Source organism: Oncorhynchus mykiss, chromosome 4 (genome assembly GCF_013265735.2).
Source record: "Oncorhynchus mykiss isolate Arlee chromosome 4, USDA_OmykA_1.1, whole genome shotgun sequence".
Taxonomy (NCBI): Eukaryota; Metazoa; Chordata; class Actinopteri; order Salmoniformes; family Salmonidae; genus Oncorhynchus; species Oncorhynchus mykiss.
In genome coordinates, this window is record NC_048568.1 from 19,949,900 (window position 1) to 19,965,419 (window position 15,520).

The 15,520-nt window shown below is 46.1% G+C and overlaps 1 protein-coding gene across 3 annotated transcripts in view; it reads right to left on the reverse strand.

Moving 5' to 3' along the window:
• Positions 1 to 1,267: 1,267 nt before the first annotated feature.
• LOC110522266 (dnaJ homolog subfamily C member 5) overlaps positions 1,268 to 15,520 on the reverse strand; it is a 33,145-nt gene continuing 18,892 nt past the window's right edge. The window contains exons 2-7 of one of the 3 annotated variants that reach the window (XM_036975842.1): positions 14,000 to 14,154; positions 13,043 to 13,256; positions 11,975 to 12,131; positions 10,352 to 10,539; positions 5,984 to 6,023; positions 1,268 to 4,027 (exon numbers count right to left, since the gene is read on the reverse strand). In XM_036975842.1, coding sequence (XP_036831737.1) covers positions 10,355 to 10,539; positions 11,975 to 12,131; positions 13,043 to 13,256; positions 14,000 to 14,145 — 702 coding nt within the window. In that variant the 5' untranslated portion in view covers positions 14,146 to 14,154 and the 3' untranslated portion in view covers positions 1,268 to 4,027; positions 5,984 to 6,023; positions 10,352 to 10,354. The remainder of the gene's footprint in view (positions 4,028 to 5,983; positions 6,024 to 10,351; positions 10,540 to 11,974; positions 12,132 to 13,042; positions 13,257 to 13,999; positions 14,155 to 15,520) is intronic. The other 2 variants (XM_021600520.2, XM_036975843.1) reach the window with 2 other exon arrangements.

Below are 15,520 nucleotides of genomic sequence, written 5' to 3' on the forward strand. Positions count from 1 at the left end.
GCGCTATGATGAAACTGGCTTTCATGAGGACCGCCACAGGAAGTTACCTCTGCTGCGGAGGATAAGTTCATTAGTGTTAACTGCACCTCAGATTGCAGCCCAAATAAACAAAGTAACAGACATCTCAACATCAACTGTTCAGAGGAGACTGTGTGAATCAGGCCTTAATGGTTGAATTGCTGCAAAGAAACCACTACTAAAATGTAGCCTAGTGGTTAGAGTGTTGGGCCAGTAACCGAAAGGTTGCTTAATCGAATCCCTGAGCTGATCTGTTGTTCTGCTCCTGAACAAGGCTGTTAACCCCCTGTTCCCTGGTAGACTGTCTTTCTAAATAACAATGTGTTCTTAACTGACCTGCCTAGTTAAATGTTTAAAAAAAATAAAGGACACCAATAATAAGAGACTTGCTTGGGCCAAGAAACTTGAGCTTTCGACATTAGACTGGTGGAAATATGTCTGATGAGTCTAAATTTGAGATTTTTGGTTCCAACCACTGTGTCTTTGTGAGACGCAGAGTAGGTCTCATGTGTGGTTCCCACCGTGAAGCATGGAGGTGTGGTGTGATGGTGCTTTGCTGGTGACACTGTCAGTGATTTATTTAGAATTCAAGGCACACTTAACCAGCATGGCTACCACGGCATTCTGTAGCAATACGCCATACCGTCTGGTTTGCGCTTAGTGGAACTATCGTTTGTTTTTCAACAGGACAATGACCCAACCCACCTCCAGGCTGTGTAGGGCTATTTTGACCAAGAAGGAGAGTGATGGAGTGCTGCATCAGAGGACCTGTCCTCCAATATCACCCAAACTCTACCCAATTGAGATGGTTTGGGATGAGTTGGACCGCAGAATGAAGGAAAAGCATTCAACAAGTGCTCAGCATATGTGAGAACTCCTTCAACTGTTGGAAAAGCATTCCAGGTGAAGCAGGTTGAGAGAATGCCGAGTGTGCAAAGCTGTCATCAAGGCAAAGGGTGGCTACTTTGAAGAATCTCAAATATATTTTGATGAACACTTTTTGGGTTACTACATGATACCATGTGTTATTTCATAGTTTGTGTCTTCACTATTATTCTACAATGTAGAAAATAGTAAAATGATATAAAACCCTTGAGTAGGTGTGTCCAAACTTTTGACTGGTAATATGTGTGTATATATAAATAGAAACACTCCAGGAAGAGTAGCTGCTGCTTTCGCAACAGCTAATGGGGATCCTAATAAAATACCAAGGATTAAGAGTCCACAATGACACACACAGAAGACATTGTACAAATCCCCCTTCTTTTAATTTCATTATATAAATACACATTTACAGATCATTTTTGTCCATGAGACATGATGAATGAATGACAATGAAAACATAGACAAAACTACAATCAATCATTTCAGTGGCAGAGTCCTCATACCCTGTGTCCTAGAAGAGAGATGAGATGGAGACATCATTGCCCCCTACACTCAGGGCAGACCGATACACACTGCCTGTGTCTGCTACTGTAGACCAGCACCATGGTGGCCTAGCCAGTTAGGACAGCCTGCCTACCTCTGTCAACCAGTTGCCCAGCCCCCTGGGAGGACCATGTTGGCTAGTCGAGGGTCCTCTCTTCCCAACTGTCAACTTGTTTTTTTTAAACAGCTCTTTCGGTTTGACATAAATAAAAAATAGACAATGTACACTATGTATATGGGGTTGATTCTTAAAACATTTTCCATTCAACAAAGATTCTCAAAACAACCTTATTACAATGTTATTTGCATGTGACACACATAGTGATTATTATTTACAGCAGATAAGGATCACCAGAATAAATAAAAGGTATTTCTCCTCTCTGAACCCTGGGGATAGATACTGCACTGTTATGTTGAAATGCATCCGATTTACTATGGTTTTCAAAAAAGCATAACCAAGACTGAAAAAAAAAAAAAAAATCAAGAGGGTTTTGGCTATTAACTTAGTGAAAAGAAGGGGAGAAAAAGTGCCATAAATTCCAGTAAGAAATTGAAGCTACTGATAAATCATTTCTATGAAAACCCAGGAGAAAAAACATCCAAAGCTACAAAACGCTTGACATCATTTGATGACATGATTTTAGTTTAGTCTAACTTTAGGGTTGGTCTTCAGCCAATACACAAGGTGGTTAACACCATGTACCAGTCCCTCTTTAGGAAACACAGAATGCCCTTTTCAAATGACAAACCACAAAGAAACTGGGAGGGGATGGCTGACTGACCACAGCACTAGATTAACAAACCAAAAGACTTTGTACAATGCTCTACACACACCCCCACCCACCACTGGGACTGACTGATTCGCATTAACAATGTGGCACCCATTCGCGTCACTTTTTCACTATTCTGATTACAGTACATTTGAGAAAGCGCCGACTCTGCACCCCCAGGATCATAAAGAGAGCTGTACTGAAGTACAAATGGCTGGTTGTGTGATCTGTACAGACCCTAACCCTGCTGTGTGACATTGCATAATCTCATCACAGAGACCGTACTGTAGAAAGGAGTGAACAGGAGGACTAATACCTAGTTGTAAATAGTAGACATGTGCATCTTTAGCCCATAAAATACTCAACATGCCTCAGTCCACCAAAACCCCATGGAAAACACCCTGGTGTGTTATTTCTTCAAAGTCAAATCAACATCTGAAAAGTCTCAAAATCATTGGTGATGGGATCTCTCTGTAGGCAGTACAGAGAACATAATTGTCACTTTAGAATGTGGCATTGAGTGCACTTAGTAGCTGGGTCAAACACAGATCCCTACAGTACATACCACCTGTATCTCCATGTTACAACATCAGACTATGAGAACGCAAAGCAAAACCACCCTTTGAGATGCGAGACGTTTGATAAGTAGTTGGGTTGCAGTCAGCTAGCTGTTTCCATCTGTCAGTTCCATCGAATACAGAGAGAAGTGTACTGGCTGTTTCAGTAAGCAGTGCTGGTTGGCTGGACCCATAAGATAGCTGACAGTCCATCAGAAATTACCGTTTACCCAATTCACAGGTTTCAAAAGTGCATAGTAGACCCAAATGCATACACCTCAATGGCGCAATCCTCTCAGGTTGGCTCTAGTGGCATGAGGAGAAACTGGTGGCTACTGAACGCATGGAGTTAGTGGCATGTAGTTTGGCTTTGGTCTAACTAACATAATTGTGACATCAATTAGCAATTAAATCAAGCAGTCAGCACATTTTTCTGTTAGAAATGCAGAAGTTTTCCACAGGACATTTTCACTGTTCTCGAATGTCGGCCCCACTTCTGGGTCTCATTCAGGTGGAGGTGGAGACCCTTGGTTGTGCAGCATTCTGTAAGTGCACCTGGCTGGAGCTGGGGGTATCACTGACAGGGGTAAGATGGTGGTGGTGGCTGTAGTAGAGGGGTATGTATGTGCCAGTGTTGTACAGTAGGGGCATGCAGATCAAACTTAACACATGCACATCCTCTGATCCATGCTTTAGTCTCCGGGAGGTGGAAGGTTTGAGTCAGGCTATTTAAATCCCAAAACTCAGACTGAACTTGAAGAGTCGCCAATCCCAGAGCTCTGACAGAGACGAGAGTCCAAGAGGGAGAAATAGAGCAGGGGAGGGGGGATAGACGAGGGAGGATTGAAACAGAGGGATAAAATGGAGTGATAGGAGTTTGTTCTAATCCTCAGTTTGGTAGATAGACATATATATATCAAGTCATAAAAAGTCCTGGTCTCTTGGCAGCGTGCCGCTCATGTCCATTTGGTTGGACCTTTGCCACAGTATGGGGGGTTGACTGGCTGGCTGGTTGACTGGCACTGGTGAGTCCTGGCTGTGGTGACGGCTGGCCTGGCTGGCTGCTGGGGGCTCCAGGGTGGGGCCCTCGGGGGGCCGTGCCCACCTAAGGGGAGGGCTCCAGCGGGTACACAGGGCTGGGAGGGGAGGGTCACTGCTGGGGCTTGGAGGTGGGCTGGCTGGCTGCAGGCTGGGAGGTCTCTGGAACCTCAACGGTGATGGAATGCGGCTGGATCACGATAGGGGCACGCGGACCTGCAGGAAGACAAGGGACTGGGTCAGATTCACTAGAAAAAAATTACCCTCAATAGAGAAAAGGACAGTTGACACTGTGCCTTCAGAAAGTATTCATATTGCATGACTTACTCCACATTGTTATTTTACAGCCTGAATTCAAAATGGATTAGATTGTTTTTTCCCCCCCTCGCCCATCTACACACAATACCCCATAATGAAAACATGTTTAGACATCTTGGCAAATTTATTGAAAATCAAATAGAGAAATCTCTCATTTACAGAAGTATTCACACCCCTGAGTCAATACTTTGTAGAAGCACCTTTGGCAGAGTTACAGATGTGAGTCTTTCTGGCTAGTCTTTAAGAGCTTTCCACTACTGGATTGTGCAACATTTGCCCATGATTATTTTGAATTGAATTCATCTCCCAGTGTCTGGTCGAAAGCAGACAACCAGGTTTTCTAGGATTTTTCCTGTGCTTAACTCCATTCCATTCATTATTTTTTTCTAATCACAGCCATTAAACTAACTGATATAAAGTCACCATTGGCCTCATGGTGAAATCTCTAAGCGGTTTCCTTCCTCTCCAGAAACTAAGTTAGGAAGGACGCCTGTATCTTCGTAGTGTATCTTTATTTTTACCGATGTACCAATAGGTGCCCTTCTTTGCGAGGCATTGGAAAACATCCCTGGTCTTTGTGGTTGAATCTGTGTTTGAAATTCACTGCTCGACTGAGGGACCTTACAGATCATTTTATGTGTGGGGTATGTAGATGATGTAGTCATTCAAAAATCATGTTTAAAACTATTATTGCACACACAGTCCATGCAACGTATTATGTGAATTGTTCAGCAAATTTATACTCCTGAACTTATTTAGGCTTGCCATAAAGGGGTTGAATAGTTAAAAGACATTTCCGATTTTCATTTTTAATGAATTTGTAAAAAATCCAATAAACATAATTCCACTTTGATATTATGGGGGTATTGTCTATTGCCAGTGACAAAACAAATCTAAACGTAATGTATTCTAAATTCAGCCTAAAACACAAAATGTGAGTGGTGTGAATACTTTCTGAAAGCGCTGTATGTTAGCTATATGCCCCACTCTATACTAATGGAGTGAGTAAAGGACTATGCTACATATCCTGTCAAATAATTCTCCATTGTTTGTATAATACTAAAAAGGTCCAATTCTGAAGTCAAATGAATAACCAACAGGCATGTGCAGACAGGTAACAATGATCACAATGACTTTCAAATGACAATGACTTTGTAAACACCAAATTACATATCAGGGTTCTGTAGATTTAGGCTAATGACATGATGCCAATGAGAAATCAAACAGGAATATGAGTACAGGTTTTGTGGTTCATGCAGACTGTACAAGCCAAAGGTCTGTGACTACAGTAAAACTTTAAAACGATAAAGCAGCTAGGCTGAGGCTACAAGGGCAAGGCCTTGGCTGCCAGGTACACAGAGTGTTTACTAGCTGGATCTACAGCTCTGTAAACCCTGTTGACTGGAAGCTTCCAATCCTCATCTAGCTTTGCGGCAATAAATCCTGTTATCAAAAAAGTGACCTCTTCTGAAAATACAGAGGTCAAAATCCAGCAAGTCATGTTTTATGATTATTGTTTTGTTAATGCACCGTCTTACACAATTTTATCTTGTACTAGTTTGTCATGATTTAGGCTACTTGCTGAGTGAAAATGTTAAATAAAAAGTTCACAAGTAATAGCCTGTTTTATCTCATATACAACTGAAAAGGGAATGTATTATTAGTAGAAGGCATGACCTCAAGTTGGGCCCTTGTTTAACCTGCCCTGAAGTGTTGAAACTCCACAAAGGTCATGTTCAGTAGGTGGAAAAAGTTTTGAAACAAGGAAGTGTTACCTGAGAGTGCTTTCCGTTGCAAAACGTTTTGCTACGGTGCACCCTACTGAACATAACCAAGTGTGTATCAGGAACCTACCTGCCCTCCCCTGGCGAGGCTCATCCACACTGTCACTGTCCTTATAGAGGACACCATCCAAAATGCAGCATAGAGGGAGAGCACAGAGCACTGCTTTGAAAGTACTTCTACTATTAGTGGTAGACTACTACCCTTACTATATCAGATGACAGTATAATGCGATGATAGTACTGATTCACTACTATCCCAACATCATTATATAGCCATTGTCTCTCAAAGCTTCAAGCTATCGCTCTGGTATAGTTAAAGAGAGAACCAGACTGACACGTCAACAGGTGTCTTGGTGTTGAACAAACAGACCACTAACAGAGAGGACGGTGCTGAGGAAGTAGGTGTGAGGTGAGATGACAAAAACATATGGATGGATGTGACAGGACAGCGGTGGTCCGTCTAGGTCTATGGGGCATTGGTCTCAACAGTGCACTGGACACACACCTGTACCTAGGAAGTGGTAGTTCCACAGGTAACAGTGGAACCCCATGAACAAACTTTCAAATTAATAGTACCCAGTGGGTATCATGGTATCATGGAATATTCCAGACTATCTAGGAACTCTAAACCCCCGTCTTTCATGGAAACACTACTAATATTCTTAACCTAAAGTGGTAGGCACCTGACTAACATACTAGAATGTTCTGTAATTCCATGGGAGTTAGCCTACAGCCTGTAGGTTAATGAAGGCATGTCTTGTGAGGTTAGAGTTTCAACCCTGCTTCAGTGACAAGTGAAAAACCACTCCACCACCAGGGTTAGTCCATCATCACCACCACCAGGGTTAGTCCATCATCACCACCACCAGGGTTAGTCCATCATCACCACCACCAGGGTTAGTCCATCATCACCACCACCAGGGTTAGTCCATCATCACCACCACCAGGGTTAGTCCATCATCACCACCACCAGGGTTAGTCCATCACCTCCTCCACCACCAGGGTTAGTCCATCACCTCCTCCACCACCAGGGTTAGTCCATCACCTCCTCCACCACCAGGGTTAGTCCATCACCTCCTCCACCACCAGGGTTAGTCCATCACCTCCTCCACCACCAGGGTTAGTCCATCACCTCCTCCACCACCAGGGTTAGTCCATCATCACCTCCACCACCAGGGTTAGTCCATCATCACCACCAGGGTTAGTCCATCATCACCACCACCGTTAGTCCATCACCACCAGGGTTAGTCCATCATCACCACCAGGGTTAGTCCATCACCACCACCAGGGTTAGTCCATCACCTCCTCCACCACCAGGGTTAGTCCATCATCACCACCAGGGTTAGTCCATCACCTCCTCTACCACCTGGGTTAGTCCATCATCACCACCACCACCAGGGTTAGTCCATCATCACCACCAGGGTTAGTCCATCACCACCACCAGGGCTAGTCCATCATCACCACCACCACCAGGGTTAGTCCATCATCACCACCAGGGTTAGTCCATCATCACCACCAGGGTTAGTCCATCACCACCACCAGGGTTAGTCCATCACCTCCTCCACCACCAGGGTTAGTCCATCATCACCACCAGGGTTAGTCCATCACCTCCTCTACCACCTGGGTTAGTCCATCATCACCACCAGGGTTAGTCCATCACCACCACCAGGGCTAGTCCATCATCACCACCACCACCAGGGTTAGTCCATCATCACCACCAGGGTTAGTCCATCATCACCACCAGGGTTAGTCCATCATCACCACCAGGGTTAGTCCATCACCACCACCAGGGCTAGTCCATCATCACCACCACCACCAGGGTTAGTCCATCATCACCACCACCACCAGGGTTAGTCCATCATCACCACCACCAGGGTCAGTCCATCATCACCACCACCAGGGTTAGTCCATCATCACTACCACCAGGGTTAGTCCATCATCACCACCACCAGGGTTAGTCCATCATCACCACCACCAGAGTTAGTCCATCATCACCACCACCAGGGTTAGTCCATCACCACCACCACCAGGGTTAGTCCATCACCACCACCACCAGGGTTAGTCCATCACCACCACCACCAGGGTTAGTCCATCACCACCACCAGGGTTAGTCCATCACCACCACCAGGGTTAGTCCATCATCACCACCAGGGTTAGTCCATCATCCCCACCAGGGTTAGTCCATCAGTCCCCACCAGGGTTAGTCCATCATCACCACCATGGTTAGTCCATCATCACCACCAGGGTTAGTCCATCATCACCACCAGGGTTAGTCCATCATCACCACCAGGGTTAGTCCATCATCACCATCACCGCCAGGGTTAGTCCATCACCTCCTCCACCACCACCAGGGTTAGTCCATCATCACCACCAGGGTTAGTCCATCATCATCACCAGGGTTAGTCTATCATCATCACCAGGGTTAGTCCATCATCACCACCACCACCAGGGTTAGTCCATCACCTCCTCCACCACCACCAGGGTTAGTCCATCACCTCCTCCACCACCAGGGTCAGTCCATCATCACCACCAGGGTTAGTCCATCATCACCACCACCACCAGGGTTAGTCCATCACCTCCTCCACCACCAGAGTTAGTCCATCATCACCACCAGGGTTAGTCCATCACCTCCTCCACCACCACCAGGGTTAGTCCATCATCACCACCAGGGTTAGTCCATCACCTCCTCCACCACCAGGGTTAGTCCATCATCACCACCAGGGTTAGTCCATCATCACCACCAGGGTTAGTCCATCATCACCACCACCACCAGGGTTAGTCCATCACCTCCTCCACCACCAGGGTTAGTCCATCATCACCACCAGGGTTAGTCCATCACCTCCTCCACCACCACCACCAGGGTTAGTCCATCACCATCACCAGGGTTAGTCCATCACCTCCTCCACCACCAGGGTCAGTCCATCATCACCACCAGGGTTAGTCCATCATCACCACCAGGGTTAGTCCATCATCACCACCAGGGTTAGTCCATCATCACCACCAGGGTTAGTCCATCACCTCCTCCACCACCAGGGTTAGTCCATCACCACGGCCAGTCCATCACCACGGCCAGTCCATCACCACGGCCAGGGTTAGTCCATCACCACCTCCACCACCAGGGTCAGTCCATCACCATCACCACGGTCAGTCCATCACCACGGCTAATCCATCACCACCAGTCTGTCCATCACCACCACAGTCTGTCCATCACCACCACAGTCTGTCCATCACCACCACAGTCTGTCCATCACCACCAGTCTGTCCATCACCACCACAGTCAGTCTATCACCACCAGTTAGTCTATCACAACCACCACCACGGTTAGTCATTCACAACCACCACCACAGTTAGTCATTCACCACCACGGTTAGTCTATCACCACCACTATGAAGGGAGAGCATGAATCAGAGAAATAGAATGACTCATTATAGTTCTATGGTACGGTCTGAATACTGTGCCAACACTTTAGCTGCTGAACCCACAGTGGACTGGCTCAGCCAAGCGGTTAGCTACCTCTACGTCAGGCCCCAGGGGGATCCCAGGGTTGTGTTAGCTTATGACAAAAAGGGACTGTGCTTTTAGAACATGGCTCTCTGTCCTGCACATACCCACAGGCTAGGTTTTCAACTAACCAGCCTGACATTTCATTGATGTTTCATATAAATAGACTGCTACTGTTTATTGGAGGCAGCTAATGTGTTGTGGGTTGAGTGAATACTTGGCTGCTGTGGGGCCCTGTGTTGCCTAAGGGCTGGATTCAATCCGTATGGTGGAATTGAAGGTAATTTCCGATTGAGCCGACATATGCAGCATTTAACGTGAACGCAGTCTCTTCGCGGAAAATGCCGTATAGCTCAGTTTAAATTTAAAGGCAATGTTCCCGCAGAAACTGCATTCACGTTAAAATGTCTAAATCAATCACAAATTACCTTTACATTTTAAAGCGGATCTTCCGGATTGAATCCAGCCCCAAGTGCCACTGTGTTCTTGCTGTTAAGGTAATGGGATACTGGGCAGAGATTAGGCTTTATCTAATTACCATTTATTAGGCCTAATTAATAAAGAGATGACATCCACTTTATAACCAAGGCAGCAAATAGTTACTGCAGATACATTCATGATGGACCAAACACAATCAAAATACTTAGCAATCAATTCACTGAAATGATTGTTATGAAAAGGTTGCAGAGACATTATATACAAGGTAAGCTCATGTGGCCGTGCTAAGTAACAGCCATGACATCATGCAGCACTGACAGGCAAACAGAATGGATGGTTAGTGAGCCAGTCGAACTACCAAACAGCAGAACATGTGTCACTACGAACTAATACAGTACGGTGAAACGGGTTGGTCTGGGGCGTAACGGATGGACAACACCATGCAGATGGGATGAGTACAGCCAGTACATCAGGCAGACGGAGGTTCGGGGGGGCTTACGAGTCATTTAGACTCCGGCAGCGTTTCGCCTGGGTTCTCAGCAGCCACTGGACTGGTCGGGTTGTCACCTACTGGACTGGCAGGGCCTAGGCTGATGGCAGGGCCTAGGCTGATGCTCTCAGCCACAGGGCTCGATACAGCTATAGGTACGGCTACAGGTATGGGCTGGACAATGATTACCGTGTCACCTGGTAGATCAAAACACAAATGTACAAAAACACCACTCTGTCAGAACGAGATTAACCTGTCTTGCTCATTGGGCCAGAGTATACTGATGTGTTATCCCCATACCGCCCTGGGGTTGTTAGCTTCTCATGTCCTGGTTAGCTTTCAGGTACTGTAAATGAAGCGCAGTTCCTGTTTTTTTGTTAAGTTATTCATGTCACCTAGGTATTCGCCTAAACATTCAAATATCTCTGAAACCAATAGTAAATTACAATGCATTATCATTTCATAACTTCTTATACTGAAAGTGCGACAGCAATTTGGGCTTAGGGTCATGACTATAGGGTCACCGTGGTCGCTGATCACTCTGACAAGGCATTTAGAAGTATAGTCGTTGGGACTGTCTGCTATTGAGTGATCTGAGCTCTCCTGCTGCCGTGTTAACAGGCAACATGAGTCAAGGAGCCGAGTCATGTCCTCAGTCCAACCAGTCAAGGACACGACACAGGAGGCAGAGGCAGACAATACAGTCCTGTCAGATCTGAGGATGTGCTATTAATCATCCTCATCTCACTTCTGTCCCAGCCCCTGTCCCTGTTCTGACCTGGATGGTAGAGGGTAAAACAAAGCTTCTTGTTGAATTTGAAATGTTGGAAGAAAAGTAACACTTGACATTTCTAACGGTTAATGTTTACGTTATTGTACACTACATCCATAGCTTTCAAACAGAAAGCTGACCTGCAGAAATACCAAACAACATTTCATTAGCGATTTGTTCGCTTTGTGGTATAGGAGGATTGTGATACAAAGCACATATCCTCTGTGATATGAGCCAGCAGTCTCTCATTCAGTGTGTGTGAGCTATAAATACATGCACTTTTAGCTGTTCTGCTTCATTAAGGTAATCTATGGGCTAGCCTTCAGCCTCAACCTCCAGAGCAGGATCAGGTGCTGTAGACCGGGAGTTCTGCCTAGCAGAGCTAGACACTGACGCTTCTCTCCTCATCATCCCCCCCCCCCCCCCCCCCCCCCTCCTCCTCCCCATCTCTGTTTGGCAGCTCTAACCCCATCTGTGCTCTGCAGTTTCCCCGCCTCTCCTCCCTCTAATCGGCTTCTCTCCGGCTCCTATGCTCTGAAAGGAAGTGACAGCGTTAATTCAGGCTGAAAAACTGACATCTGCGAGGCTGCCTGCCGCTGAGGTACAGTGGAGGGGCCAAGGACTCAGGAGAAGGACAGGGACCGAGGGGCATACTGCATTTAATCGGCTACCTTCCCCATGACCTCTAGTCCAACTATAGCAGAGAGTCTATAATATACATGCATGTGTAGAACCACGCTCTCAGTCCCCAGCCCACCTACGGGTGCCCCAAACATTCTCCCATAGACTACCCACCATCAAACCAAAATCATCCCTCCACTCTCATACACAACCCCACCCCCTTCCCAGCGTGCTCTCACCTCCGTCCGTCTCTGCTTTGATCTGGGCCTCCAGATCCTCTGGGTCCACATACTGGTAGTGATCATCCTCCTCCGGCGGCTTGCACTTCCCGCAGCAGAAACAGCAACAGCAGCAGCAACAGCAGCAGGAGAAGACAGTGCAGCACACAGCCATGGTCTGCAGCACAAGGACAGAACACACAGCAGTCAGTCAGGACAGCCACCCGCCGTCATCCTGCTCCCATGAGAACCTCTACATATCTGGCCTCAGATCTACAGGGTGGCCCAGTGAGAGAAGCTAGTGGATGCTAGCAGCAGAGACCTCCTGGCTCAGACAGTGGCTTTGCCCTCAGAACTCTCTGCTTTTCAATGCTACATATCCAATGTAATATGTGTGGTGCGCTTAATAATCCTATTGCACTGTGCTTTCTAGGGTATAAATACGTGTGGCGGTTTGGTTTCTCCCTGTAATTTCCTGTGCTTTGTATTTTTCTTTGTAGATGAAAGCAGAGTGAGGTTTGTGAGAGTCACTGGATCGTCCCCTCTGCATCTCAACCACTCTACTTACTGTACTCTACTCAGCATCAAAGGGCTCACATCTCAGAGTGACTGAGCACAACTACACACAACACCGTTCTAAATAAAGACCGCTTTGCACCTGACGCCAGCGGTCTAACTGACAAACAGAAAAACACAGTACACTGACAGGTTCAGAGGGAGGTAACGATGACACCTTTCAAAGCAATAATACACTTCCACACAAGTCTTGAATTAATAGACTGTCAATGCACTCCCACCACCAGATAGAAGGGTGTCTAATGAATGGAGTAGACATAGTAATGTCTAATACAGTGTGATGAGTGTGTGAGTGACATGGTTGTAAAAGCAATCCAGTCAGTGCGTCATCACAGACAGAGACAGTAGGCTGGGACTCAGGATGGGTTAATCACCCCACTGTCAGAGGCTACTGCAGTCCTGACTACACCCAGGATAACCTGTCCAGAGGGTCAAGGTCACCTGAGTATTCAATCTATTACCCTGTTAGACTAACAGGTGGTTTTACAGGGGTTATGAGGTATTCTCTCTCACCTTAAACCACCACTTGGACATGAGGAAGTAGTATTTGACGCTCTCCTCTCCAAACTGCTCGGACACGTAGAGACCCATGGAGCCGTACTCTTCGTAGATCCTCCTCTTGCCGTCATCGTTCAGGATGGAGTTGGCGTTGTTGATCTCTTTAAACTTATCTGCAGCCTCCGGGTTGTCTGGGTTCTTGTCTGGGTGGTACTTCAATGCTAATTTCCTGTAAATGGATGGATGGACAGATGGATGAATTCATTCATCTTAGTCCACGCCGTCACATATGAATTATATGAAACTCTGAATCCTATAGAGAGCTTATAACTCATTAGAAGTCCATTATTTTGCGTCTGATGGACCAATTCATTGGGAAATGGAGAAACAGGCTTCCAAGTTATGTGGCTATAACAACCAGAGACAGCCTGAGTATTGTTCCCCCCCCCCCACAGGATGTCCTGGATCCACAACCAGGACATCCCGTGGTCATTTTTATGGTGGTGTGCAACTTGCAAGGTAATTACAAGATTAAAACGACCAGAGGGGGACTGTCATGACTCTCACTCCTGGGTGAGAATCAAAGATGGCAGCAGTAGCAGCCGCCCACCCCGTCATGCTTAGTTAGTCAACTTGGGACTTTACATTGCATTATGTTAGTAATCAATATAATCTATACTGTGTGTATTTCTGTGCGATTATTAGTATTTCTGTGCAGTCGATGACGTTCAGAATAAGACTGATATGAGGTAATAATAATTCATAATTGACTGTTATTGAGGTAAGAGATATTTATACATTTAGAGTTTAAGTCGGGAGATAGCAACTCGTTAAATAACTTTCCCGTGGTGCCCCAAGACTGCTAATGAGTTCATTGTTACATGATTAATTTAATCACGTAATAATTAAACATAGTTAATTTGATCAAACAGTCATCACATTAATGGTAGTCACACAACGAGAGCATGTTACCTGTAAGCTCTCTTGATGTCATCAGCGGAAGCTCCTTTCTCTAGGCCTAGCACCTTGTACAGGCTTTCCCCTGTGGTGGACATCTTCCTCTGGGGGCCTGGCCGATTTGGCTCTGCTGTGCCTGGTCCTGCGCCTGCCGTGGCCATGGCTGAAGTCTGGCAAGATACACACACAGTCACACAGGAGGTTAGCACTGAGTCACACACACAGGAGGTGTGGCACTGAGTATGTTGTCATTGCAGCAACAGACATACACCCTGAAGTATTTAAAAGACCTGTTCTTAAATCTTCATTGTTTTTCAAAACAAGAAACTACGTGTCTATAAGGGCTGATTCCAAATAGTCAACTGGTCGATTATTTGGTCCATAGTCTGTTGGTCGACAGATGTGTGTGTCAAGCAGTCCCAGTATTACAGCCTTGTTCTACAAATATATATTTTTTTAAATCACACACTTAATACCCCATTGACAAAGCAAACACAGGTAAAGATTTTTTAATAAAAAAAAAAGTTATTACATAAGTATCCCTTTGCTATGACACTTGAAATTGAGCTCAGGTGCATCCTGTTCCCATTGATCATCCTTGAGATGTTTCTACAACTTGGAGTCCCACCTGTGGAAAATTCAATTGATTGGACATGATTTGGAAAGGCACACACCTGTCTATATAAGGTCCCACAGTTGACAGTGTATGAGCAAAAACCAAGCCATGAAGTCAAGCCATGAGGAATTGTACGTAGAGCTACGAGACAGGATTGTGTCAAGGAAAACATCTGGGGAAGGGTACCAAACATTTTTTGCAGCATTGAAGGTCCCCAAGAACACAGTGGCCTCCATTGTTATTAAATGGAAGAAGTTTGGAACCACCAAGACTCTTCCTAGAACTGGCCGCCCAGCCAAACTGAGCAATCAGGGGAGATGGGCCTTGGTCAAGGAGGTGACCAAGAACCTGATGGTCCTTCTGACAGAGCTCCAGAGTTCCTCTGTGGAGATGGTTGTACTTCTGGAAGGTTCTCCCATCTCTGCAGCACTCCACCAATCAGGCCTTATGGTAGATCGGCTAGATGTAAGCCACTCCTCAGTAAAAGGCACATGACAGCCCGCTTGGAGATTGCCAAAAGGCACCTAAAGGACTCTGACCATGAGAAACAAGATTCTCTGGTCTGATGAAACCAATATTGAACTCTTTGGCCTGAATGCCAAGCGTCATGTCTGGCACCATCCCTATGGTGAAGCATGGTGGTGGCAGCATGCTGTGGGGATATTTTCCAGCAGCAGGGACTGGAAGACTAGTCAGGATCGAGGGAAAGATGAACAGAGCAAAGTAGAGAGATCCTTGATGAAAACCAGGACCTCAGACTGGGGTGAAGGTTCACCTTCCAACAGGACAATGAGCCTAAGTACACAGCCAAGACAACGTAGGAGTGGCTTCGGGACAAGTCTTTGAATGTCCTTGAGTGGCCCACCCAGAGCCCGGACTTGAACCCGATCAAACATCTCTGGAGACCTGTGCCACGATGC